General features: G+C 36.7%; 1 protein-coding gene across 1 annotated transcript in view; it reads left to right on the forward strand.

Annotated features, from left to right (window-relative positions):
- The window catches only part of TMEM131 (transmembrane protein 131), a 234,482-nt gene that overhangs the window by 37,369 nt on the left and 170,393 nt on the right, over positions 1 to 26,720 (forward strand). The window contains exons 3-4 of the mRNA XM_077749192.1: positions 5,369 to 5,542; positions 6,387 to 6,570. Of these exons, the coding sequence (XP_077605318.1) occupies positions 5,369 to 5,542; positions 6,387 to 6,570 (358 nt within the window). The remainder of the gene's footprint in view (positions 1 to 5,368; positions 5,543 to 6,386; positions 6,571 to 26,720) is intronic.

The raw sequence follows: 26,720 nt of genomic DNA on the forward strand, positions 1-26,720 counted from the left end.
AGCCATGCCAAGAGGTGGGAAACTTTGCAGCACATTTTCAAAACAGGAAATGTATGTCCTTTTCAAATAGAAGTTTTAGTGCTTGAACACATTTTTTCCCCTAAGGTCTGGAGAGGTTACTTGTTTCTTTTTTTAAGTTTAGGTTTGTAATTGACTCACCCCCACAATGAGAACATAAAAGGAACCTGAGCCCTCCCTATCCTGTGAGGTAGCTGGCACCTTCTGTTTATAACCAGTGGTTAGTGCCAAAAATGGTGTCCCTAGAGCTTTGAAGCAAACCAGACAGACTAGAGGGAAGTTAAGATTTGTGTTTCATTACTAGAGGAGAAAAGTATGTATAATGAGATTTTTATGTTTATATAATCGTATGATAACATGAAAATAAATACTTTTTAAAATAATAAGTCAAAATCACAATATTACTACAATTTATATTTAAGTAAAACATTAAGTAATCGATGATAGGATTTTTGTTTATTTTTTGTTGATTTGGAACCTATAAAATTGGGGTCTTTAATTTTTTTTCTCTTTGTAAAAAGTCTCATTTGTTTGAACCTCTAATTTCATTTTTTCTTTTTTTTAGAGAGAGAGAGAGAGAGACAGCATGAGCAGGGGAGGGCAGAGAGAGAGACACACACAGAATCTGAAGCAGGCTTCAGGCTCTAAGCTAGCTGTCAGCACAGAGTCCGACGCGGGGCTTGAACCCACAAACAGCGAGATCATGACCTAGCCGAAGTCGGACACTTAACCAACTGAGCCACCTAGGGGCCCCCTAATTTCAGTTTTTAATTAGTGTTGAATAATTTTTTTCAGCTTAAAATTTATGTCAAAGGTGGGGAATAAGCTATTAAAGAAGCTACTAAAAGGGCGCCTAGGTGGCTCAGTCGGTTGTGTGTTCATCTCTTGGTTTTAGCTCTGGTCATGGTCTTGTGGTTTGTGAGATTGAGCCCCATGTCAGGCTCTGTGCTGACAACATGGAACTTGCTTGGGATTCTCTTTCCTTCTCCCCACTCTCTGTGCCCCCCCCCAAATAAATAAATAAAAGAAAAAAGAAACTGAAGACTGATAGTGAATAAAAATATTAAATCATGCATTTATAAAATCATGTTTAATAATAAAAAAATCTAGTTTCTACTGCTTCTTTAACTCTTTATTTCAAATTGTAACACATTCTCAATTTGACATTTGTCTGTTTTCCACCCAATTACTACTGTGCCCAAGAAAATTTTTCTAACTTTAAGTCTTTTATTCTTTTGCCACTTTTCGAGTATGATGTTATTTGTGAGAGTTCCTTGAAGGAAACTTGAATTTAATTTGCACCCGAAACCATTTGATCAGCGTATATGAGATGAGTACCATGTGAGTTAAAACAAGAAATGGAACTTTTAAAAAAGTGTTGTTTGTATAATTAACAAATTATCTGGTGACACATTGTAACTATTTGTAACTTTAACATTTCAGCTTAGCACAAGCAAAATAAATTTGTTCCACTGTACTAGATTGTTGTGGTACCTTTTGTTGAGAAAAGGCTATCTATCCTTCCTGTGAATGAATGACTTCTGCAGTTTTATCAAAATCAGTTAAGGCTCTGTGCGTGGGTTTGTTTCTGGGTTCTGTATAGAATCCCATTCATTGATCTATGTGTATATCCCTCCTCCAGTTGCACTTTGCCTTGAGTGCTTTCAGCTTTATTTTTTATTTTTTAAAATGTTTTATTTATTTTTGAGACAGAGACAGAGCATGATCGGGGGAGGGGCAGAGAGTGAGGGAGACACAGACTTTGAAGCAGGCTCCAGGCTGTAAGCTGGTCAGCACAGATCCTGATGTTGGGCTCAGACCCACGAACGGGATCGTGACCTGAGCCGAAGTTGAACACCTAACCAACTGAGCCACCCAGGTGTCCTGAGTGCTTTTAGCTTTATAGTAAGCCTTAATATTGGGTAAAGTAATTCCTTCCACTTGATTCATATTTCACAAGATTATTTTAGCTACTTTAGGGAGTGTGCCTTTCTATGTATATGTTAAAATATGCTTGTCTATGTCTATAAAATACCTTGCTGAGATATTGATAGGAAATGCACTAAATCTGTATACTAATTTGGGGAAAATTGACATTTATACTACATTGAGAACTATAGTCCATCAGTATAGTGTATATCCATTATTTAGGTCTTTTTTTAACCCACATTTTATCATTTTTAGCATATATATCCTGTTCATATTTTGTTAGGTGTATACCTTTTATTTTTTGGATTGATTACAAATGGTATTTTGTTTTTAATTTTGGTATCAATAAGTTTATTGTTAGTATACAGAAATATGCCGATTTTTGGGTGTTGATCTTGTATCTAGCTACCTTACTGAACTCACTTATTTTAGGAGTTTTGGTGTTTTTTATAGATTCCTTTGGGTTTTCTGTATAAACTATCATGCCACCTGCAAATAGGGAAAGTTTTTCCTTCTTTGCTCTGTACGTATTTTATTTATTTTTCTAATTACAATGTTAGCAGATGCTCTTTACAGAGTGGAGAAAGTTCCATTTTATTCTTTGTTGAGAATTTGTATCATGAACGGGTGTTGGATTTTGTCGAAATCCTTTTTTTTTTCCCATCAGTTGTTTTGATCGTGCCGTTTACTTATTCATCTGTCTATGGTGGATTCCATTGACTGATTTTTTAAATATTTGGGTCCATCTTGCGTATACTGACTGAATTAGGCCTAATCAGTCTGGTGTATAGTTCTTTTTATACATTACTAGATTCGGTTTGCTAGTTCTTTTTATTGAGGATTTTTGTATCTAAGGTAATGAGGGATATTGGCCAGTAGTTCTAAAAAAATTTTTTTGTCATGTTTTTGTCAGGTTTTGGTATCAGGTTAATACTAGCTTCATAAAGTGAGTTGGGAAGTATTACCATCTCCTATTTTCTGGAATAGATTATGTAAAATTGGTACTATTTCTCCTTTAAATGATTGATAAAGATTTTCAGTAAAGTCATTTGTGCCCAAGAATTTCTTTCGGGGGGTTCTTTCTATTGACAAATTCAGTGTTTTCAATGTCTATAGGTGTTTGCTGGCCATCTGTTTAATCTTGGTTGAGCTTGGTATTTTGTGGTTGTCAAGAATTGGTCTTTTTTTTTATAAGTTGTCAAATTTATGAGGGTGAAGTTGTTCATAGCATTCTCTTATCAATTGTTTAATGGCTGTAGCAGTTATAGTGTTATCCCCAGCTTCATTCCTGGCATTGGTAATTTCTTCTCTTTTTAGTATGTTAGTCTTGTTAGATGCTTGCCAATTTTGTTTATTTGTTTCAAAGAACTAACTTTGGTGCTATTTTTGTTATTTTCCCATTTTCAGTTTTATTTCTGCTCTTGTATTATTTTCTTCCTGGTACTTGCCTTGGGTTTATTTTGCTCTTCTTTTTTAAAAGAATCCTTTTTCAAAGGATTCCATCGTGTTTTATTTATATTGTTTTTGAATGTTAATAGTTTTCTTAATAATTGCGCATTACAATTTGTAACTCATCACAGCCTACTGATAACCTTGCTTTCATTAAGATTCCATCGCCCTCGTCACTATTTATTTATGTTTCAATATTTATTTATTTATTTATTTATTTATTTATTTGAGAGAGAGTGAGCAGGGAAGACGCAGAGAGACGGGGAGAGAGAGAATCCAAAGCAGGCTCTGAACTACCAGCACAGAGTCCTACACGAGGCTCAAACCCTCAAACCCATGAACCGTGAGATTATGACCTGATCCGAAACCAAGTCAGACGCTTAACCAACTGAGCCAGGCACTGTACCCTCCTCCCTCTATAAAATACAATTTCTGAAGCATTTCCTCTCCATACATCAAACACAACAGATGTCCTTATAATTTTGTCTGAACCATCAAGTATGATTTAAGAGACTCATGAGGAAGGATAGTCTATTATTTTTATCCCTATTTTTATTTTTATGTATTTATTTTTGAGAGAGTATGTAGACAAGTGGGAAAGGAGCAGAGGGAGAAGGAAAGAATCTTAAGCAGCCTGTCACAAGGCTCATTACCTACAGATCATGACCTAAGCCAAAGTCAAGAGTCAGACACTTGAGCAACTGAGCCACCTAGGCACCCCTATTTATCCCTATTTTTAAAATCTCTTTCTTGAGGCACCTGCGTGGCTCAGTGGGTTAAGCGTCCAACTTCAGCTCAGGTCATGATCTCATAGTCTTGTGAGTTCAAGCCCATGTTGGGTTCTGTACTGACAGCTTGGAGCCTGGCACCTGCTTCAGATTCTGTGTCCCTGTTTTCTCCCTGCCCCTCCCTCGCTTGCACTCTGTCTCACTCTGTCTCTCAAAAATAAATAAATTGAAAAAAATTTTTTTAATAAAATCTTTTTTTATTCTTGTTTCTAAGTTTTCTTTTATCATTTCCTTTCTTTGGAGGGAGCTTCCCTTAGCTGTTCTTTAGGGGTAGGCTTGGTAGTGACAAAGTTTTTAGTTTCTTCTCATCTGGTAATATTTTAATTTTTCCTCCTTTCCTGAAAGATGGTTTGCTGGATGCAGAATTCACAATTGACAGTTCTTATATTTCAGCACTTAAGAAATGTGCTACTTCCTTCAGGCTTTCATGATTTCGAATGAGAAATCCACCACCACTGGAATTCCTGTTCTGCTGTAGGTAATGTGTCATTTCTGTTAGGTTGCTTTTAAGACGTTTTGTCTAGTTTTTGGCAGTTTACTTGTGGTATGCCTTGGCATAAACTTCTTTGGGTTTATCCTGTCTGGGATTTTTTTGTAGGTTTACATCTTTCACTAAATTGGGAGATTTTTATCTTAATAGAATTTTATTTTCTGTTGTTTAACCTTCATTTCTGTAATTGACATTTTTAATAACTTGTTTTTTGTGTCTTTTTTTTTTACTGAGGTTTGTATTTTTCATTTTTCTCAAGGGAGTTTGTAACTTCAATTGTTAGTGAAACAATATTAGGCAGCTTTAAAATCTCTTTGTCAGTTCCATTATTGGATTTATCTTCGTTTTGGCTTCAGTTGATCATCTTTTCTTATTTACCTTGGGTGATCTTATATTATGAATGAGTGATTTTATATTGTGTTTTGAACATGTTGTCTGTTAGGAGACTCTGAATCCATTTAAATCTTTTATTTTAGCAAGCATTTACTTTTTTTTATGTTTAGTGGGATGCCTTAGGCTTCGTTCTGTTCCTTTCTTCTCAGTACAACTAAATACCTTGGAAACAACTTGGCAGACAACCATTAAAAGGTTCTGAAAGGTGGGACGAAGGTAGACTGGCTGAGGACGTCAGGACTTGAAGGATGACACTGTGGTAGATTCCCTGTATTTTCTTTTTATTTCTCATATTTTCCAGACTGGAGGGATCTACACCTTCTTATTGCCAGCACACATAGACACAGAAAAACCTGTTGTCTTTGGCCAAAGGACCAGGAAAGGGGGAGTCCAGCAGGGACCTAGCAGTGAGACATTTACCCAGCAGCCTCAGTGGACCTGGTCTGCCCACAGCAACAGCCCCAGCAGAGAAAGGGTAGGAGGCTCACAAATGGGGTGACCAAGAGAATAGGCCACGGAAAATGCTGTCCACTTACAGGTCTGGCCTTCCTCTACGCAGGCACCTAAGCATACCATGTCGCTGAAAGAAGTGCCTTTCACCCCTTTGTATGGTCCTAGAAGGTATCCACTGGGAGCTCAGGCAGGGCTAGAAGAATGAAACAGGGAAGTTTAGCATTACAAAGGCTTGTTACAAAACTAAATTGTCTTCAGAACTATAGACCGCAAAAGTAGAACAGAACCCAGATACCAAGTTTAAATGAGACTGTGTTTTTCTAACCACTTTAGATTAATTTCACCTAATCGAAGAGAATTTTGCCATTTAAATAGGTCCAGTGGTGTTTAATGTGAGTCTTCACCATCAGTTGAGTTATTGTCCGTTGTTAGTGGTTAGTCATTTTTAACTTTAAAATGGGTGACTCTGGTAAATAGTAAAACTACAATGCCTACGTTCTCTAGGAAGTGAGTTCATCTTGGTTTGTTGGCTATGTCCAGGCTCACTATACTTCTTCCTCTGCTGCAAATTTTGGGACATTAGTATCTCATAAAATACTAAAGTTAATTCCCCTCTTTGAATTTATTGTCTCAAATGTTAGTCCTCTTGGGTTACAAGTTTACAACTGAGCAGTTTTTAATTCCATTGTGTAAAAGACTAGATTGTAATCTTGAACTAATAAATCAGGATGTAAAAGTAGTAAATACTGGACGCTGGGAATCAACAGACTAATGTCCTAATACTGGCTCTGAACTCATTCAATTTCTGTGTGATTTCTGAGGACTCTTAACATTTAAAAAAAAATCAAAAACCGTGTTTCTCCTAGGTTGCTGAGATTTACTGCTTCCCCAGTATGTTAACACCTGAGGGAGAATATCCTGTAAAGGGACCCATCCCTGATGGTCTTTACTGGAGTGTGGAGGAGTATCAAGAGAAAAAGGAAAAACTTAGAGGCATGAGACTCGGAGTATACTGGATAGAGGACCAGGGCTGCAAAGTCACAGAGACATGTCTGGGATAGGTCACAGAGAAGGAAAGTAGGAATGTCTGTGAAATATAGTACTGGTACCCTCAAACTTTTACCAATTCTTTTTTTATTTAAACATAATTTATATGCAGTAAAGTGTATACATCCTTAAGTACATGACTTAAAAATTTTTTGCGTGTATATATATATATATACATGTGTAATTGTCATCCAGATGAAAATGTAGAATATAAAGCTTTGCCAGTATTTTTCACTGGGAAATCTTTTTTCCCATTCACTGCTTTAATGCAATATTTAACGGTTAAGTATTGGTTTGATAGGCATTTATTAGTCTGTCTAATTTGTGCTGAAAATTCATTGTTTCTACAAGAAAGATTCTGTTTAGCTTAATGAGATTGATGTATGGCTATCTTTAAGGGGAAATATTTCAATGTAATAGGCTAGTTGAGTATGCAAGTTCAATGAATAAGACCAGGAGAATGGTTGTACTTAGGAAGAAAATCCTTCATATAGTAAATGTGAGCTAGTGATTTGGAATCCTTCAAAAGCTATTGTATAAAAACCACCAAAGAAACAAACCATTTGTAGAATACAGAAAGGAATGTTGGCTTTTTAAAACAAGGTTTGCTGTGGTATAATTGACATACAATAGACTGTGTACATTTAAAGTGTGTAGTTTGAGTTTTGACCCAAGTACAACATGTGAAACAATCACCACGCTGAAGATAATGAGCATATGTACCCACCTAAAGTTTTTTTGTGAATTTTTGTAGTCTCTTTCCTACCCCCTTAGCTCCAGGCAACCACTTTTTGCTTTCTGTTACTATAGATTAGTTTGTATATTCTAAAATTTTATATAAATGGAACTATATAGTGTGTACTCTTATATGGTCTGCCATCTTTCACTCAGCATAATCATTTTGAGATTCAGTCATGATGTTTTATGTTTCAAGCATTTGTTTCCTTTCAGTGCCAGATAGTATTCCATTGTGTGGATATACTACAATTTGTTTATTCATTCACTCGCAGATGGGAATTTGGGTCATTTCCCCTTTTGAGCTATTACAGATAAAGCTACATATAACATTCATGTACATATATCTTTATATGTACATTTCATTTTCTTTTGGATAAATAACTAGGAATAAAGTGTCTGGGGTACATGCAACTTTAAGAAACTGCTAACATGTTTTCCAAAGTGATTGCCCCATTATCAGTGTGTTAGAGTTCTAGTCCCTCCACATCCTTGCCAGTATTTAGTATGGTAAGAATTTTTAGTTTTAGTCAATTCAGCAGTTATGTATTAGTGTCTCATTGTGTTTCTAATTTGTACTTCCTGACTGAGGACCTTGACCATATTTTCATATTCTTTGTTTTGATGTGCCATTTATACTGTCTTTGCTTAGATGTTTGTTCCAATCTTTTGTGCATTTTAAAATTTGCATTGTTCGTTTTCTTATTATTTAGTTGCAAGAGCTCCTTACATATTCTGGATACAAATCCTTTGTCAGATAAATGTTTTGCCAAATATTTATTCCCAGTCTGTGTCTTGTATTTGTACTTCTGCAGCACCATCTTTTGAAGAGGAAAAGTTTTAAAACATGTAATTTAAGTTCAATTTATTTTTTTATTATATATAGTTCGTGATTTTTTTTGTATCCTACTGAAGAAGTCTTTGCTGAATCCAAGGTCACTGAAATTTTCTGTGTTGAGGTCTAGGAGTTTTGGGAGTTTTAGCTCTTACATTAAGTTGTCATTCACTTCAGGCCGATTTTTCTAAGTGTTGAGATGTTGAGATTCTTTCTTTTTCCCTTTCCCATATAACTGTCCACTTGTACCATCGTTGTTTAGAGAAATTGAATTGCCTTGATACCTTTGTCAAAATTCATTGACCATGTATGTGGGGGCCTATTTCTGGAGTCTCCATTCTGTTCTTTTATCTGCTTTGTGTCAGTATTAGACTGAGTTGATTACTACGGCTTTAAGTCTTAAAATCGGGCATTAAGTCCTCCGATGTTTATTTCCTTTTTCAAAACTGCTTTTACTGGTTTTGGGTCCTTTATATATTTTAGAATCGTTTTGTAAATTTCTACAAAAAGGTCTGCTGAGTTTTTGATTAGGATTGCACTAAATCTATCTGGGGAGAAGTGATGTCTTAACAGTATTGAGTCGCTTGATTCACAAGCGTGGGATATTGTTGCGCTTATTTAGATGTTCCTCAATTCTCCTACCTTGTTTTGTCAAATATATCCCTTAGTATTTCATATATTTTGATAATACTGTAAGTGATGTTTAATTTTAGTTTCTAATTGATTCTTGCTAGTATTAGACATATACTTGACTTTTGTATGTTGCCACTGTATCCTGTCATTTTGCTAATCTTCTGGTAGATTTCTGAGGATTTTCTACAGTGAAGATGTTAATATTTGTTTGTAAAGACCATGTTATTTTCTCTTTTCCACTCTACATGCTTTCATTTCTTTTTCTTCTTGGATTGGCCAAGACTTTTAAATAGGTTGAATATGAGTGTTGAAAGGGAACATCCTGTTTTTGTCTTTCACCATTTAGTATGATGTTAGCTGTGACTTTGGTACATGGCTTTTATCACTGTAAGGACGTTCCTTTTGTTCTTGTGTTGTCAAGATCTCTTTATCATAGAAGGATGATGAATTTTGTCATATGCTTTTCTTGCATCTTTTGAAATGCCTGTTTTTTTCTTTATTTGGTCTTACAGGTTAGAGTATGTTGTTGTTATTATTATTATTTTGAATGTTAAACCAATATTGCATTCCTCAGATAAACTGTACATAGTCATGATGTATTTATCCTTTTTATATACTAATGGATTATATTTGGTGAAATTTCAATAAGAACTTTTGCATACATGATACTAAAGGGTATTGATCTGTAATTTTTCCTTAAGTCTCTGTTTTTTTAAATTTTTTAAAATGTTTTACTTATTTCTGAGAGAGAGAGAGAGAGAGCGTGAGCAGGGGAGGGTCAGAGAAAGAGGGAGACACAGAATCTGAAACAGTCTCCAGGCTCTGAGCTGGCAGTCAGCGCAGAGCCCGATGCGGGTCTCGAGCCCACGAACCGGGAGATCATGACCTGAGCCGAAATCGGATGCTCAACCGACTGAGCCACCCAGGCGCCCCATATCTCTCATATCCTATGTTTCTAATATGTGCTTCTCCTTACTGACTAATCTAGCTAGAGGTTTATTAATGTTATTCATCTTTTCAAAGTAAAAGCTTTTGATTTCTTTGATTTTTCTTTATTTTCTATTTCATTTATTTGTATTCTTTGCAATTTATTTTCTTCTATTTTAGGTTTAATTTGCTCTTTAACGTCCTCATTTCTTATATAAGATATGGATGATTACTTATCCAGTAGTTAAAAATGCGATGTTATGTTTTGTGTGTATATGGATGCAATGTAGACGTTATATGCATATGCTGTATATCTTATAATATATGATTGCATAATAGAAATACATATGAAATAGAAATAAAAATGAGAAATACATAATAGAAATACATATGAAATAGAAAAAAAAATCCATGCACAGTAGCTGAGTTGGCATATTTATTTATTTATTTATTTAGAGAGCACACGTGAGAAGGTGAGTGGGGGGAGGGGAAGAGAAGGACAAAGAGAATCACAAGCAGGCCCCGTGTTGTCACTGCAGAGCCAGACACGGGGCTCGATCTCACAAACCATGAGATATGACCTGAGCCAAAATCAAGAGTCAGACACTTAACCAATTTAGCCACCCAGGCACCCCTGCATATTATTTTAACAGATAGTTTTAAGGTGGCTAGAATACCACTCTAGTCCCAGACACGTCAGCAATTTATTTTTCTTGCCATAGTTAATCTGTGCCAGCAGTAAACATACCAAACACCTCTGTAACCAGTATTTCCTAGTTGGTATAATTAAATAAGGACATTTACCGTAGCTTGACATACGGCTTTTTAAAAGAGTTTGTTTAAACATTCAAAGTTTTATTAGTCTTGCATAAGCAATTTTCCTTTTTGTAAACTTCATATTTAGAATATTCTCAAACTTCCAGAAAATTTCTTTTTTTTAAATTTTTTTTTAATGTTTTTATTTATTTCTAGGAGAGAGAGAGACAGCGTGAGCAGGGGAGGGTCAGAGAGAGAGGGAGTCACAGACTGAAACAGGCTCCAGGCTCTGAGCTGGCAGGCAGCACAGAGCCCGACGCGGGGCTCGAACCCACGAACCGCGAGATCATGACCTAAGCGAAAGTCGGACGCTTAACTGACTGAGCCACCCAGGTGCCCCGAAAATTTCTAAGAATAAAAATAAAATTAAAAAACACTCATGGGGCACCTGAGTGGCTCAGTCGGTTAAACGTCCGACTTCAGCTCAGGTCACAATCTCGTGGTCCGTGAGTTCAGGCTCTGCGTCAAGCTCTGTGCTGACAGCTCAGAACCTGGAGCCAGCTTCAGATTCTGTGTCTTCCTCTCTCTCTGTCCGTCTCCTGCTTGCACCCTGTCTCTCTCTCTCTCAAAAATAAGTAAACATTAAATAATTTTAAAAAACAAAAACAGAAAAAAAACCCACTCACATACCTTTACACAGATTCACCTATTGTTTGAATAACTGCCAAACTGTTTTTCAGAGTGGCTGCTCCATGTTTTTACAACCATCAGCAACTTAATGGGTTTCCAGTTTCTCCACATCCTCACCAATACTTATGTTACTATTGTATATCTTTTTGATTATAGCTATCTTAGAATGTGTGAGGTGGTATCTTATTTTGGTTTTTGACTTGTATTTCTCTGAGACCTGATTATGAGTGTCTTCTTACATATTTATTGGCTATTATCTTTTTTGAATAAAAGGTTATTCAGATTCTTGGTCCATTTTTTAAAAATGAGATATTTGTCTTTTTTTTATTGAGTTGTAAGTGTTCTCTATATGTAGTTTGTGTACATATCCCTTAACAGGTATGTCATTTGCAAGAATCTCCCATTCTGTGGGTCATCTTTTCACTTTCTTTTTTTATTTTTTTTTTTAATGTTTTATTTATTTCTAGGAGAGAGAGAGAGAGACAGCATGAGCAGGGGAGGGTCAGAGAGAGAGGGAGTCACAGACTGAAACAGGCTCCAGGCTCTGAGCTGGCAGTCAGCACAGAGCCCGACGCGGGGCCCGAACCCACGAACCGCGAGATCATGACCTAAGCGAAAGTCGGACGCTTAACCGACTAAGCCACCCCGGCGCCCCAATCTTTTCACTTTCTTAATTGTGCCCTTTGAAGCACAAAGGTTTTAACTCTGTGGTGAGGTCCATTGTGTCTGTGTTTGCCCTTGCTTAGCTATCTTAGATGAAAAACATTGCCTAAGCCAATGTGGGGAAGATGTCACATGTGTTATCTTCTAAGGGTTTTAAAGCTCTTACACTGAGCTCTTTGATCCATTTTGAGTTAATTGTTACAGATGGCATAAGGTGGAGTCCAGCTTCATTTTCCTGCATGCAGTTAACCAGTTGTCCCAACATCATTTGTTGAAAAGGCTATCCTTTCCTCCTTTGAATTGTCTTTGACACTCCTGTCATAAATTAGTTGATCTTAAATGTTACTGATCTTTCTGGACTCTTAGTTCTATTCTATTAATCTACACGTTTATCTTTATTCCGGGTAGTACACTGTCTTGATTAGCATAGCTTTGCAGTAAGTTTTGAAATCAAGAAGTGTGAGACCTCCACTATTTTCTTTTTTAAGATGGTTTTGGCTACTTTGGGTTCCTTGCATTTTCTTAAGAATTTCAGGATCAATTCGTCAGTTTGGAAAAAAGCAATTTGGGCAGTGTCGCAATCTCAACATTACAAAGTATTGCAGACTATGAACACGAAATGTCTTTCCATTTATTTTGGTCTTTAGTGTCTTTCATTGAAGCTTTTTAGTTTAAAGCATCCTAGTCTTACTTACCCTTGGTTGTGGTGTATTATCCTCTGTATATGTTGCTAGATGTCATTTGCTGTAGTTTGTTGAGGACTTGAGAATCCATATTTGTAAGAAATATATTTGTCTATAGTCGCCTTTTTTGTGATAACTTTATCTGATTTTGGTATCAGAGTGTTAAGGCCTCTGTTTCCTCCCCTGTTATATTTTGGAGGAGTTTGTAAAATATTGGTGTTAATTCTTTAAATGTTTCGTAAGTTCATCAGTGAAGCCATCTGCCCCTAGGCTTTTCTTTGTGGGAAGATTGTTTGATTACTAACTCAACCTCTTGTTATAGATCCATTTAAATTTTCTGTTTAGTGTTAATTTCAGTAGTTTGTGTCTTTCTGGATATTTGCCTATTTCATCTTGGCTATCTACTTTGTCAGTGTGTAGTTATTCCTGTTTCTTCTCTTATAACCACTTTTGTATAAAGTTGGTAGGTTCTTTTTATTTCTGTTAGGTCAGCAGTAATGTTCCTTGTTTCATTTATGAGTTTTTTTGTTGGTTAGCCCAAGCTGAAGATTTGTCAATTTTGTTGATGTTATAAAAGAACCAAAATTTTGTTTCATTAATTCTCTGTTCTCCATTTTAATTTTTTTTTACTCTAACTTGTATTATTTCCTTCTTAACTGTGTTGGGTTTGCTTTGCTCTTCTTTTTCTAGAAGAAGGTCGATTAGGCTATTGACTTGATCTTTTTTTTTTTTTTAATATAGGCATATATAGCTGTAAAGTTTCTTCTAAGCACTGTTTTCACTGCATTTCATCAGTTTTGGTATTTTGTGCCTTGGTTTTTATTTATTTCAAAATATTTTCTAATTTTCCTCATGATGTCTTATTTGACGCATAGGTTATTTAGGATTGTTTTTGTTTGTTTTTTCCTCCAAGTTTTTATTTAAATTCTAGCTAGTAACATATAGTGCAATATTAGTTTCAGGTGTAGAATTTAGTGATTCATCATAAATGCCCTCGTTAATCCCCAGCACCTATTTAACCCATCCCCCAGTCTCCTCCTGTTCCCCACCCCTGCCACTCTTCTCCAGTAACCATCAGTTTGTTCTCTGTAGTTAAGAGTCTGATTCTTGGTTTGCCTCTCTTTTTTGCCCACTGTGTTTGTTTTGTTTCTTACAAACCACCCAGGTTCCCCCATAGGATTGTTTCTTGATTTCCACATACTTTTTGAGTTTCTCAAATTACTCTGTTATTGATTTCTAATTTTATTCCGTTATACTTGGAGAAGACACTTTGTATGACTTCTTTGCCTTTCAAGTTATAACTTATTTTGCTTAATATATGGCCTGTCATGAAGAATGTTCCATGTGCACTTGAGAGTGTATATTCTGTTGTTGGATGGAGTGTTCTATTGATGTCTTTTAGTTCTAGTTGGCTTCTAATGTTGCTCAGCTTTCCTCATTTCCTTGTTGGTCTTTTGCCTAGGATTTCTACCCATTATTGAATTCTCCAAGGATTTTTTTTAATTTCTTATTTCTTTTCATTTCAATCAGTTTTTGCTTCATGTATTGTAGAGCTGTCTTGTTAGGTGCATATACATTTATATTTACTATGACTTCTTGATAGATTGATCTTTTTATCATTAGGAAATGTCTCTTTTCTCTAGTAATAATTTTTGTCATTTTTACCTTAAAAGTCACAGTATTTTTTAATCATTGTCATGGGATTGACATCTTAATTTATAACACTCAGGCTCAGATTAATACTATGTATTCTTCAAATATTCTTCTTACCTTCTTTGCTCTCTCCTCTTCTGGGATGCCAGTTGCACATGTTAGTATTTTGATGGTTCCTCTTAGGTCACTGAGACTTTGTTTCTTTTTCTTTCTTTCTTTTTTTAATTTTTAAAGTAATCTCTACACACAATTGGGGCTCGAACTCACAACCTTGAGACAAGATTTGCATGCTCTACCAACTGAGCCAGCTAGGTGCCCCTGTTCATTTTCTTCATTCTTCTTTCTTTCTGTTTCTCAGAGCAGATAATTTTAATTGACCTGTTTTCAAGTTTGCTGATTTTTTCTTCCACATCTTGAAATATGCTGTTGAGTCCCTAAAATTTCAGTTATTGGATTTTCATGTCCAGATTTCTGTTTCCTTTACCTGATTTCTTTTTATTGATATTTTCTTTAAAAAAAATTTTATTGTTTGTTTATTTTTGAGAGAGATCGACAGAGACAGAGCCGGGTAGGGACAGAGAGTAAGAGAAACACAGAACCCAAAGCAGGCTCTAGGCTCTAAGCTGTCAGCACAGAGCCTAATGCAGGGCTCAAACTTTTGGACTTTGAGATCATGATCTAAGGCAAAGTCAAACACTTAACCGACTGAGCCACCCAGGTGCCTTGATTTATTGATATTTTCTATTTGGTAAGACAATATTCTCATACTTCTCTTAGTTTTTTGTTTTTGTTTTTAAATATTTTTTTATTTATTTCTAGGAGAGAGAGAGAGACAGCGTGAGCAGGGGAGGGTCAGAGAGAGAGGGAGACACAGACTCTGAAACAGGCTCTAGGCTCTGAGCTGTCAGCACAGAGCCCGACACGGGGCTCGAACCCACGAACCGCGAGATCATGACCTAAGCGAAAGTCGGACGCTGAACCGACTAACCACCCAGGCGCCCCTTGTTTTTGTTTTTTTCATATGGTTTCCTTTATGTCTAATTTATTTACAGTAACTTATGTAACATTTTTGTCTAGTAAATCCTGTGTTTGGACTTCTTGGGGACAGTTTCTATTTAGTGCATTTTCCCCCTGTGTATGGGCCATATTTTGCCTTTTTGTTGCCACATTGCTTACAATATTTCATTAAAAACTGGGGATTTGGGACTCCTGTATGGGAGTCAGGTAAGCATCTGACTTCACTTAGGTCATTATCTTATGGGTTGTGAGTTCGAGCCCCACATTGGGCTCTGTGCTAACAGCTCATAGCCTGGAGCCTGCCTACGATTCTGTGTCTCCCTCTCTCTCTGTCCCTCCCCCATTCATGCTTTGTCTCTCTGTCTCTCAAAAATAAATAAACATTTAAAAAATTATTTTAAAAAATGGGTAATTTCAATTACTGTATTTTGAAAATACAGAAAATTCTGTTTATTAATATTCTCTCCTTTTTGAGACCTCATTTTCATACTTTAGTTCTTTAGCTGTGGTTTCCTTTAATTATTTGAACATTTTTAATGTGGCTAACTTAAAGTGTGTGTTTACTAATTCTAACATCTGGGCTTTTTCAGCAACACATTCTATTGAATACTCCTTTTCCTTTGGATCATACATGTGCATACATTTCAACAGTCTTTTAATGTACTGTTGAAAACTGGACATTTAAAGTAATATGTAATTTGGCAACTAACAATCAGGTTTTCCTCCTCCTCTAGGTTTTTGTTGCTGTTTTTTTCTTTAATGACTTTTCTGAACTAATTGTTTGAAGTCTGTATTTTTTGTCCTGCATGGTCACTGAAGTTGATTGGTTAGTCTTACCATCAGCCAGTGATTGAACAGAGATTACCTTAATTGCCTGGAACCAGTAATTCTTCCAGTCTTTGCTGAGAGGCTCTTGTGGCACACCTTCAATACTTATGCAGTTGACAGGCCTAAGCCTTCAATTCTGACTCACACAGAGCCTCAGGGTCAGTTAGGTATGAGAGCATTCAGGCCTTCACTTCTTTCCTGAGCTTACCCATAGATAGCCCCATGGCCTTCTTGATTGCCTAGAAGATGTCAGAGCTTTTTAAAGCTCTTATGGACATCTCATTCCAAATTTTTCCTTTTAAACGTTAGAGATGGTTATTGTTTGCCTCAACCATTATCCACCACATCAGGCTACCTAGTTTCTCCCAATGGCAACATTTTGTCAAAGAATACTACAGTATCACAACTTGGGTATTGACCTTCTGATAGAAATTTAGTTTTTTTGCCACTCTGATGTGTGTGTGTGTGCGCGTGTGTGCACGTGTGTGTGTGTATATTTCAAGTTTATATGTTTTGAAGGGGACAGGGGAGGTGCGCAGAGAGGGAGAATCTCCAGTAGGCTCTGCATTGTCAGCACAGAGTCCGGCATGGGGCTCTATCTCACGAACTATGAGATCATGACCTGAACCAAAATCAAGAGTGTGACACTCAACCACCTGACGTACCCAGGCATCCTTCTGATATTGTGATTTTAGCTTGCATTTCCCTGATGGCTAATGATGTTGAATGCCTTTTCTTGCACTCATTTGCCATCTGAATCTTTATTTTGGTAAAATGTCTGTTTTTCCTTTTTCTATTTGTCTTTTTTTTCTGTTCAGTTTTGAGAGTTGTTCGTATATTCTAGGTTCTAGCTCTTTGTTGTATATGTGTTCACACAAATTTCCCCCTTAATTTTCACTTATGTGTATTTTTTTGCCCTTAAACAGCGTCATTGGAGGGTAAAAATTCTAGATATCGATGAGGTACAGTTCTTCCATTTTACCTTTCCTAAACTGTGCTTCTGGTGTCAGCCTTGGGTCCTGAAGATTTTTAGGATGTTAAAGTTAGTTTTACATTTTAGATCTGTGATCCATTTTGAGTTCATTTTTGTATAAGAAATAGGAGGTCAAGGTTTTTTGTTTTTTGTTTTTTTCTTTGTTTTTCTCTGCTTTTTGCCTATGGGTGTCTAGTTGTTTCTCCATTATTTTATTATAAAAATTGTACTTTTTTATAAAATCCAGGAGATTGCTTTTGTAGTTTTGTGAAAATCAGTTGGGCATATTTATTTGGATGTACTTCTAGATTTTCTGTTTTGTCCAAGTGATTTATGTGTCTGTCTGTCCACAGTCTCATGCTCTAATTATTACTATATAGGTATAGTAAGGTATAATACTTATTAGAGTGATTCCTCCCACTTCATTCTTATTTTTGAAAATTGTTTTAGTAACTGTAGGGCTTGTGGCTTTCCATCTAACTTTTAAAATAAGCTGTGTTTGTGTACAAATAACCATTCTGGTATTTTTCTCATAGCATTTATGTTAAATCCATAGGTTGGTGTGGGAAGAATTGGTGTCTTTATAATTTTCAGTCTTTTAATCCATGAACATGGTATATCTCCCCATTTATTTTGGTCTTTTAAAGTTATTTTTTTTCCATCAGCATTGAGTATATTTAGCTATGTTGTTCTGTACATAGCATCTTAGATTTAATATTTAATTATTTCATGTATTTAGAATAATTGTAAATAGTATGGCAGTTTTAATTTTAGTTTCCACACGTTTATTGTTAATATATTGAAATGGAATTGATTTTTTGGTTTTGACCTTGTTCTGCAACTTGTCTAAATTTGTGTATTAGATCTAGGAGGTTTTTTGTTTTTGAGTCTTTGGGATTTTTACATACACAATTATGTAATCTGCAAATAAGGACAGTGTTACTTATTTTCCAATGTATATGTTTTTGTTTCTTTTTCTTGCATTGTTGTAGTGACTAGAACTTCTAATATTGTGTTAAGAATGGCAAAAGCTACATCCCTGACATGTTCCCAATCTCACTCTTTAATTATTAAGTAAAAATAGTACCTAGAGGTTGAGGTAGTTCTACTCTTACCCTGTCTCATTGAGAGTTTTTGTCACAAGTGGGTGTTGGATTTTGTCAGGTACTTTTTCTGTTTCAGTTGATACAATTAAGTACTTTTTAAAACATTTTTTTAATTTATTTCTGAGAGAGAGAGAGACAGCGTGAGCAAGCGAGGGTCAGAGAGAGAGAGGGAGACACAGAATCCAAAACAGACTTCAGGCTCTGAGTTAGCTGTCAGCACAGAGCCCAACGCGGGGCTCGAACCCACGAACTGCAAGATCATGACCTGAGCCAAAGTCGGACGCTTAACCTGCTGAGCCACCCAGGCACTCCTCAAGTACTTTTTCTTCTTTAGCCTGTTGATAGTGGTGAATTACATTGATTGTTTTTTAAATTTTAAGCCAGTCTTGCACAACTTGAATAAATTGCATTGATCATGATGTGTAATTTTTATACGTTGCTGGACTCAATTTATTAATATTTTGTTGCACTTTTTTTTTTTGGTCCAAGTTAATGAGATACAGTGTTAATTTTTTTTAAACACTGCATGAATTTTTTGGAGAAAAGTTAGTAACATATGTAACATAAAACTCACTATTAAGCTATTCATAAGTATACAGTAAAGTAGCATTAATTACTTTTTACTGTTGTGCCACCATTATCTATTACAAAACTTTTTCATTATTTCAGACAGAGACTCAGTAACCATTTGGCAATAACCTCCATTCTACCTTACTTCAGCTGCTGGTAACTAACCTACTTCCTGCCTCAGTGAATTTGCCTATATTAAGTATTTCATTTAAGTGGAATCACAATATTAGTCCATGTGTGTCTCACTTATTTCACTGAGCATAATGTTTTCAATGTCCATCCATGCCACAGCATGTATCAGAACTTCATTCCTAGGGGTGCCTGGCCAAGTCGGGTAAGTGTCCACCTTAGGCTCAGGTCATGATCTCATGGTCCCTGAGTTAAAGCCCCATATCAGGCTCTGTGCTAACAGCTCAGAGCCTGGGACCTGCTTTGGATTCTGTGTCTTCCTCTCTGTCTCTGCCCCTCCCCTGCTCCCACTCTGTCTCTCTCTCTCAAAAATAAATAAACATTAAAAAGAAATTTCATTCATTTTTATGACTGACTAATATTCCATTATGTTTATAACCACATTTTATTGGCCCATTCATCTATTGATGAACACTTGGTTTGTTTCTGTTATGTTTGGAGACTTGGGTACTATTTAAATTTTTTTAATTTATTAGCAGGCAGTCAGCCTGTTTAGGTTTATTATGGAGATCCTTTTGTGAGCTGTGGTTCCAGAACAGCTTAATTTTCAGAGGCTTTACATTGTTATTTTGGTCTGCTTGTTTTATATAGTGCCTCCGGTGCTCCCCCTAATCCTTGCCTGTGCTGGGAAGGGGGAGCGTAGTAGGATGTGCTTCAATGTATTAGTGACTTTCTGTTGCTTGTTGAGAGTAGCTGGTGCTTCTCAGACATTCATTTTAAAGCTTAAAGTTATTAAATTTTTTAAGTAAATTAGGCACTTCATGATAAAATGAAAATTAATTATGGTATTTTATGATAAAATTTATTTTGGAAATATATGTGCCTCACCTCTTTTGGTTTATGATGTATATCTGGCACATTTGAGTCGCATAAAATTATATTTTGACTTTTAGTAAACAACATGGACACAGTCTATTTTAGGGGGTTGGTAATATTGAGTGGTCTTGGTAAAATTAGAATTCGGCATATATGAATTCCTTTGCACTTTTATTATTTTTAAGTGTATTTATTTTTATTTACTTATTTATTTAGTTAGTTATTTAGTTATTTTTTGAGAAAGACGGAGCACGAGCTGGGGAGGGGCAGAGAGAGGGTGAGACATGGAATCGGAAGCAGGCTGAGCTGTCAGCACAGAGCCCCATGCTGGGCTCTAAACTTGTGAACCTTGAGATCATGACCTGGGCTGAAGTTGGACACTCAACTGACTGAGCCACCCAGGTGACCCATCCTTTGCACTTTTAATGTGGGAAGAAGATAACTTAGGTGTATATTATGTCTTTCAGATAAGAACATTAATGAAGGCAAAAAATTAATGAGGAAAACAAGGTTTTTGATCACAAAATATCTTTACAGATAGATGGTCCAGAATGTTTAACAGTTTTGTTAGTGAGCATTTGTTGAAGTAAAATAGTGAGCAAGTGTAACTTTAAAGACATTAATATCATTAATAATGGTGAATTCTGAATTAATAATTAATGTTATTTTAACCAGTTTTTTAATTTGTCATTTTTCAAACTTTGTGCTAGATGACAAGCAAACCAGAAACTAGTTACAGATTGTGGTAAGAGTTAGAATAACAGAGAGCTGTCTGGAGCAGTCATGGAAAGGCTGCCTGAGGGTTGACATTCAGGCTGAGACTTGAAGGAGGAGGAGACGCCAACCGTGAGAAGTATATTCCTGGTAGGATTATTCTTTAACATAGGATTTGGGGGCCCTTCCAAGTCCTGCTTCTGTGGCCTTTTGCTTCCTGGTGATTAAAAAGGGTCACTTATTTAACTGGTCCACCCTCCTATATTTATGAGTGAGGAGACCATGAAGGCTAGAAAGTAGAGAATCCGTGGTGACAGCCTAGAATCCCAATGCCTGGTACACACAGACACACACACCCATAGACGTATGACATATTTCTTCTACTTATTTACATTCATTGTTTTCATGAATTATTTTAGAAGATGTGTGAAAATGGGCAGATTGCAACATTCAGAAAAAGAAATCTCTAGCTAAAAGAAAAAAAACTATAGTAGATAAAAATTTGCCTTAAAGGGAAGGTGTTTTTCTTTCGTTACTCATTCCTAAATTAAATAGGGAAGTAAAACTCAATTTCTGAATTTGTTTTGAGAGTGAGTGATTAAAAACTTACTTTCATGGAGATTTTTTACACTGTATGGCAATGTCTGTTCCTCTCAGACCTCCTGGGGATGCGGCACCTTAAAGTACATCTTATGATGGAGCCCAGCTTCACATAGTGAATGCCTACAGAATCATAAAGCCAGAGATCTAAATCCATTTTGTTTATATATCTTTCTTTCCTCACTTTTTTCATTGGAAATAAATGCCTAATTTTAGGAATTAGGTTGCTTTAAGGTGCTGTCAGTCATAATGTCAGATTTATTTTAAAAGTAAATAGTGATGGATTTAGAAGCATAGATTCTGGGGTCCTTTTGCTGGAATTTATAGGCTGTCTCTAGCCACATTCTTGTTGAGTGACCTTAAGCCTAACCTCACTGCCTGCTTATCTTAAAATGGAACCAATAATGTCTATGTCCTAGGATTAGTTTGAAGTTTAATAATATAGGGATGATAATTACTAGATGCTATTCTCATTTCTATTGCATCTGATTGCTATTTGAACTGGGGAGCATTGGGACAGTTTGGGATTCATTTAAAGTATAAAATCAGCGGGGTGCCTGGGTGGCCTAGTCATTTAAGCGTCCAACTTTGGCTTAGGTCATGATTTTGCATTTCTTGCGTTCAATCCCCATGTCAGGCTCTGTGCTGACAGCTCAGAGCCTAGAGCCTGCTTCAGAATCTATCTCTTCATCTCTCTCTGCCCCTCCCTCGCTCAACTCTGTCTCTCTCAAAATAAACATGAAAAAAGATTAAAATAAAAATAAACATTAAAAAATTTAAAACAAAAGGGGGAGGTGCTTGGATGGCTCAGTTGGATAAGCCTCTGACTTCAACTCAGGTTATGATCTCCCCATTTGTGAGTTTGAGCCCTGGCATCCTGCTTCAGGCTCTGTGCTGAGAGCTCAGAACCTGGAGCCTGCTTCAGATAGTGTGCCTCCCTCTTTCTCTGCCCCTTAAAATAAAGTATAAAATTAGGGAGGAAAGTTCTTGGAAGTGGAAGTAGCTTGTAAGTTGTGGTTTTGAATGTGGATATGGGAGAATCTGACTTGCTTTGTTTACTTATTTTTTTTTTTTGTAGCCTAACATTGTGAACACACTAAGTGATTAAGTATTTATCTGTCAGTTGTGTGTTTCTAGGCATATAATTTGAAGTTATTATAACTGGTCATTAAAAGTGAAATGTCTTTTTTTTTTAATGTGTATTTTTGAGAGAGAGAAGAGAGAGAGACAGTGAGCAGGGGAGGGGTAGAGAAAGAAGAAGAAACTGAAGCAGGTTCTGGGCTCTGAGTTGTCAGCACAGAGCCCAAGCTGGGGCTTGAACTCAAAAACTGCAAGATCATTACCAGAGCTAAAGTCGGGCACTGAACTGACTGAGCCACCCAGGCACCCCTAAAGTGAAATATCTTAATTTATTTCATACCTGAGTTGAATCCTCTTCGTTTCTACATCTTTTAAGGAAAACTGATCATATATAACAATGTTTTGTCTTAGGACTTTATAAAACAGCTGCTGTTATTTTTTTTGACTAAGGTAATTCGTGTTTTTTTTTAGAAGCTCCTAATTAAAAATGCAATATAGCCAAATTATGTTGCTGTGCTTATCTTTATTTAGTTAAGTTCTCCTCATTAGCTAAAGGTCTGATCTAGCTTGATGATGGGAAGTTAGACAGTAGTCATCATATCATAACTAGTAGGTTCCAAATATATCATGTTTCTAGTACTTTCTGTGGTGTCTCTCCCAATCAGATGGGGGTCCCCTGAATGTGGAGCAACCCTATGGGTGGAAGCTGGTGGTGCAGGTGGTGAAAGAATTCACCCGAGGCAGAACAAAGAAGGTGGAAGTTTATTAAATACACCACAAGGAAGCAGCAGGCAGGACAGCAAAGCAGAGTCTGTCTGCCAGGAAGCAATGGTGGGGGGCTATAGTTAAAGAGGGAAGGTGAGGCGGTATGGGAATTGATGGACTTTATCTTTTTTGGTGCCGGTGTCCTGGTATAAGTAATCCATTGGTCAGCTAGGGCTTAGGGATATTTTGAGATGGGTTGCTTAATGGGCCTGTTTGTATTCAACCAGGGGTTGGGGGTCACTGTGGGCCCTTTTACCTTACTCAGGTTTCCTTTGTTCAAATTGCCACTTGTTCAAATGTGGCCACTTTCTTACTGGTTTCCTCTGCTGATTAGCTGGAAAGCTTCAAACTAGGAGCTCCTGCTTTTTGTCTCTTCCATTTTAAGCATTTTGCTATTCAGTTAATTCTTGTTATTTCATTGTGTCCTGATCAATAAATCTCTCTTAAACAAGAGTATAACAAAAAGATATTTTCTGGAGCATCTGAAATTTCAATTTATGTTAAAAGGTGGAGGAAGGGATGGAAATAAGGTGGGTGAGCTAGGCAGAGCCTTTTACATTCACAGTATGAATCTTAAACTAACTATAAGCTAGGACTAGATAACAGCCACGAAGAGATCATTTGCATCAGTGAATGCAAATACCAGTACTTCCATCTGAGCAAAAAGGTGAGATTTTACTCATACACTCAGTATTTAGAGTGTACCCTATATACTGAAAAATGATGGGGAGTGGGCAGTGGAGTGGGTTGGCACTGCGGTTGAAGAGAAGCACAAGAAATGGAGGACAGGGCTTTGCCAAAATAAAATTGGGATACGATGACTAGAACAAGGGAAAAGTAATGCTCAGCAGGCAGGAAATACCATCCAGTTAGGTAAATGTAACCTAACTGGCTTGTATCTCACCTTGCTGCTTGGCTTTCAGCTTTAGTTATACTGGAAAAGCCAGATACATGGAAGGAAACAGTAAGCTGCTTCCCTGATGAACACCCGGAGATCAACAAAGAGGAGTCAGTGAATGTTGTATGAAGCCAGATGAAATATCATTGCTCTGTGTTTTTTAAAAATAAGCTTTTAATTTTATCTTTCAAAGTGTATTTATTTTTTTAATAATTTCTACACCCAGTATGGGGCTTGAACTCATGACCCCAAGATCAGGAGTTGCATGTGCTTTTCCAACTGAGCCAGTCAGGTGCCTCCCAAAATAAACTTTTTATTTTAAAATAGTTTTAGATTTATATACAAAACTTAAAGATAGCACAGAATTCCTATCCCCCTTACCTTTTCCTGTATTATTACCTTATGTTAATATGGTACTTTTTTTTTTAACAAGTAATGAACCAATATTAAACATAGTTCTTAACTGAAGTCCATATTTCATTCATATTTCCTTCACTTTTACCTAATTTCCTTTTTCTTTCCTGGGATCCCATCCAAGGTATCATATCATATTTAGCAGTCATATCTGCTTAGGCTGCACTGGTCTGTTACAGTCCTTTAGACTTTCCTTGTTTTCAGTGACCTTGACAATTTTCAGGAGTACTGGTCATGTATTTTGTAAAATGTTTCTTGTTTGGAATTTGTCTGATGTTTTTCTCATAATGAGACTAGGTTGTGTGATTTTGGGAGGAGGACCATAAAGTACTATTTTAAAAATTATTTTTATTTGTATTTTTTTAAATATTTATTTTGAGAGAGTGAGTGTGCTTATGCATGTGTGCGTGGAGGAGGGCCAGAAAGAGAGGGAGAGAATCCCATGCAGGCTCCTCACTGTCAGCCCAGAGCCTGACATGGGGCTGCATCTCAGGAACCCTGAGATCATGAGCTGAGACAAAATCAAGAGTCAGCTGCTTAACCAACTGAGCCATCCTGGTGCCTCTTATTTTTATTTATTTATGTCTTTTATTTTAGAGAGAGGGAGAGAGAGAATGTGCGAGAGGGACAGAGAGAGAGTGTGTGAGTGTGAGAGGGGCAGAGGAAGAGAGAAAGAATCTTAAGCGGGCTCCACACTCAGTGTGGAGCCAGATGCGGGGCTCAATCTCACAACCCTGGGATCATGCCCTTAGCCAAAATCAAGAGTCGTACACTTTATCAGCTGAGCCACTCAGGTGCCCCTAAAGTACTATCTTCTTATGTCCTATGAAAGGTACATACTGTCAATATGACTTTTCACTGAGGATGTTGAATTTGATCATCTGACTGAGGTAACATTTGTCAGGTTCCTCCACTGTAAAATTACACTTTTCCCCCTCCTTTCCATGCTGTTTTCTTTGGAAGGAAGTCCCCATGTGCTTCCCACATTTGTTAAAGGGTGGGGGGTTATGCTCCATTTTCTAGAGACATAAATTGTTTAGAAATCTGCCTGGCAGTTTTGTCTCTTTTCCCAGTTTATTTATTTATATCATCAGTATGGGCTCATGGATATTTGTTTTATACTTTGAGTTATAATCCAACACTGTTTTATTGCTTAAGTTGTTCCAGCTTTGGCCATATGGGAACTCTTTCTCTAAACTCATATGGTCCTTTGACAAATTCTCATCAGTACGTTATTTTTTTGTTATTTTTGATGGTTAGCCCTTTCTCACTTTCTGGCACAGTGAGATGCTCCAATTTCATGTTGAATATGTCCTGTCCTGGTCCTTAGAGTGAACCATTTCTCTAAGAGGCCCTGGTTCCTTTTATTGGAGAATGGTATTAGAACCCAAGATCTGAATGCTAGGTCTGCAATATGCTACTTCTAGGCATAGGGTGTTTTTACTTCTAGGCCCTCTCAACTGACAGAGCAAGAAAATATGTATGTGTCTATATCTGTAACCTCTGCGTATATACATATTTATAAATATTTCTATTTGTAACTCTCTGTATCTATATTAAACTAAACATGAGTTCATACTGATGTTGTCAACTCAGTTCATTACCACATGGATTATTACAGCTTCTTTTCTTTGCTTTTGTGTAAACTCTTATGTATTTAATTGTTCAATTCTCGTATTCCATGTATAGTGGCATCAGAATACTTAACCCAAGCTCCCATGGGAAGTAACTTTATCCACTAGAGTGTAGTGCTTATGTACAGTTTTCACCATTAGAGATTCCACTCACTGTCACGTGACTTATGTCAGCACCTCTTTTCCACTCTACTCCCCCTTCAGTGAGGTGGTCTCATATATTTGTAATAGAGTTTTAAAAAAAATTTTTTTAGTCTTTATTTTACTTTGAGAGACAGAGACATAGAGTGAGCGAGGGTAGGCAGAGAGAGACACACACAGAATCCGAAGAAGGCTCTAGGCTGAGCTGTCAGCACCTAGCCCGACACGGGGCTCGAACCCACGGGCTGTGAGATCATGACCTGAGCCGAAATCGGATGTTTAACTGACTGAGCCACCCAGGCGCCCCTGTAACAGAGTTTTAAATGGTTTTGTCATATTCTGCATTTCATCCCAAGATCCCCTGATCTCCAAAATCATTTTTTTAATTGCATACGTTAGGTTCACTCCGAAGTTCTGTTTTGATGAATGCATAGTGCAGTGAATCCGCTATTCCCTTGTCATAAAGAATCGTTCTACTAAAAAATTTCCTTTCCTTCACTTACTCACATCATCCTTCCTCTCCCCCCCCACCTCTAGCAACCATTGGTCTTTTTTACCATCTCTATAGTATAACCTTTTCCAGAATGTCATATTCTTGGAATCATACAGTGTGCGCCTTTTTATTTTACTTTTTGTTACTGAATAATATTCTCTTGCATGGATATACTGCAGTTTGTCTGTCTACTTATCTATTGAAGGACATCATCTTGCTTGTGTCCAGTTTTGGGTGATTATGAATAGAGCTGCTGTACAGAATTGCTTGCAGATTTTTGTATGGACATAAGTTTTCAAATTAGTTGCATAAATACCTATGAGCAGAATCACCAGCTTAT

The sequence above is a fragment of the Crocuta crocuta genome, unplaced genomic scaffold, assembly GCF_008692635.1.
Source record: "Crocuta crocuta isolate KB4526 unplaced genomic scaffold, BGI_CrCroc_1.0 scaffold118, whole genome shotgun sequence".
NCBI lineage: Eukaryota > Metazoa > Chordata > Mammalia > Carnivora > Hyaenidae > Crocuta > Crocuta crocuta.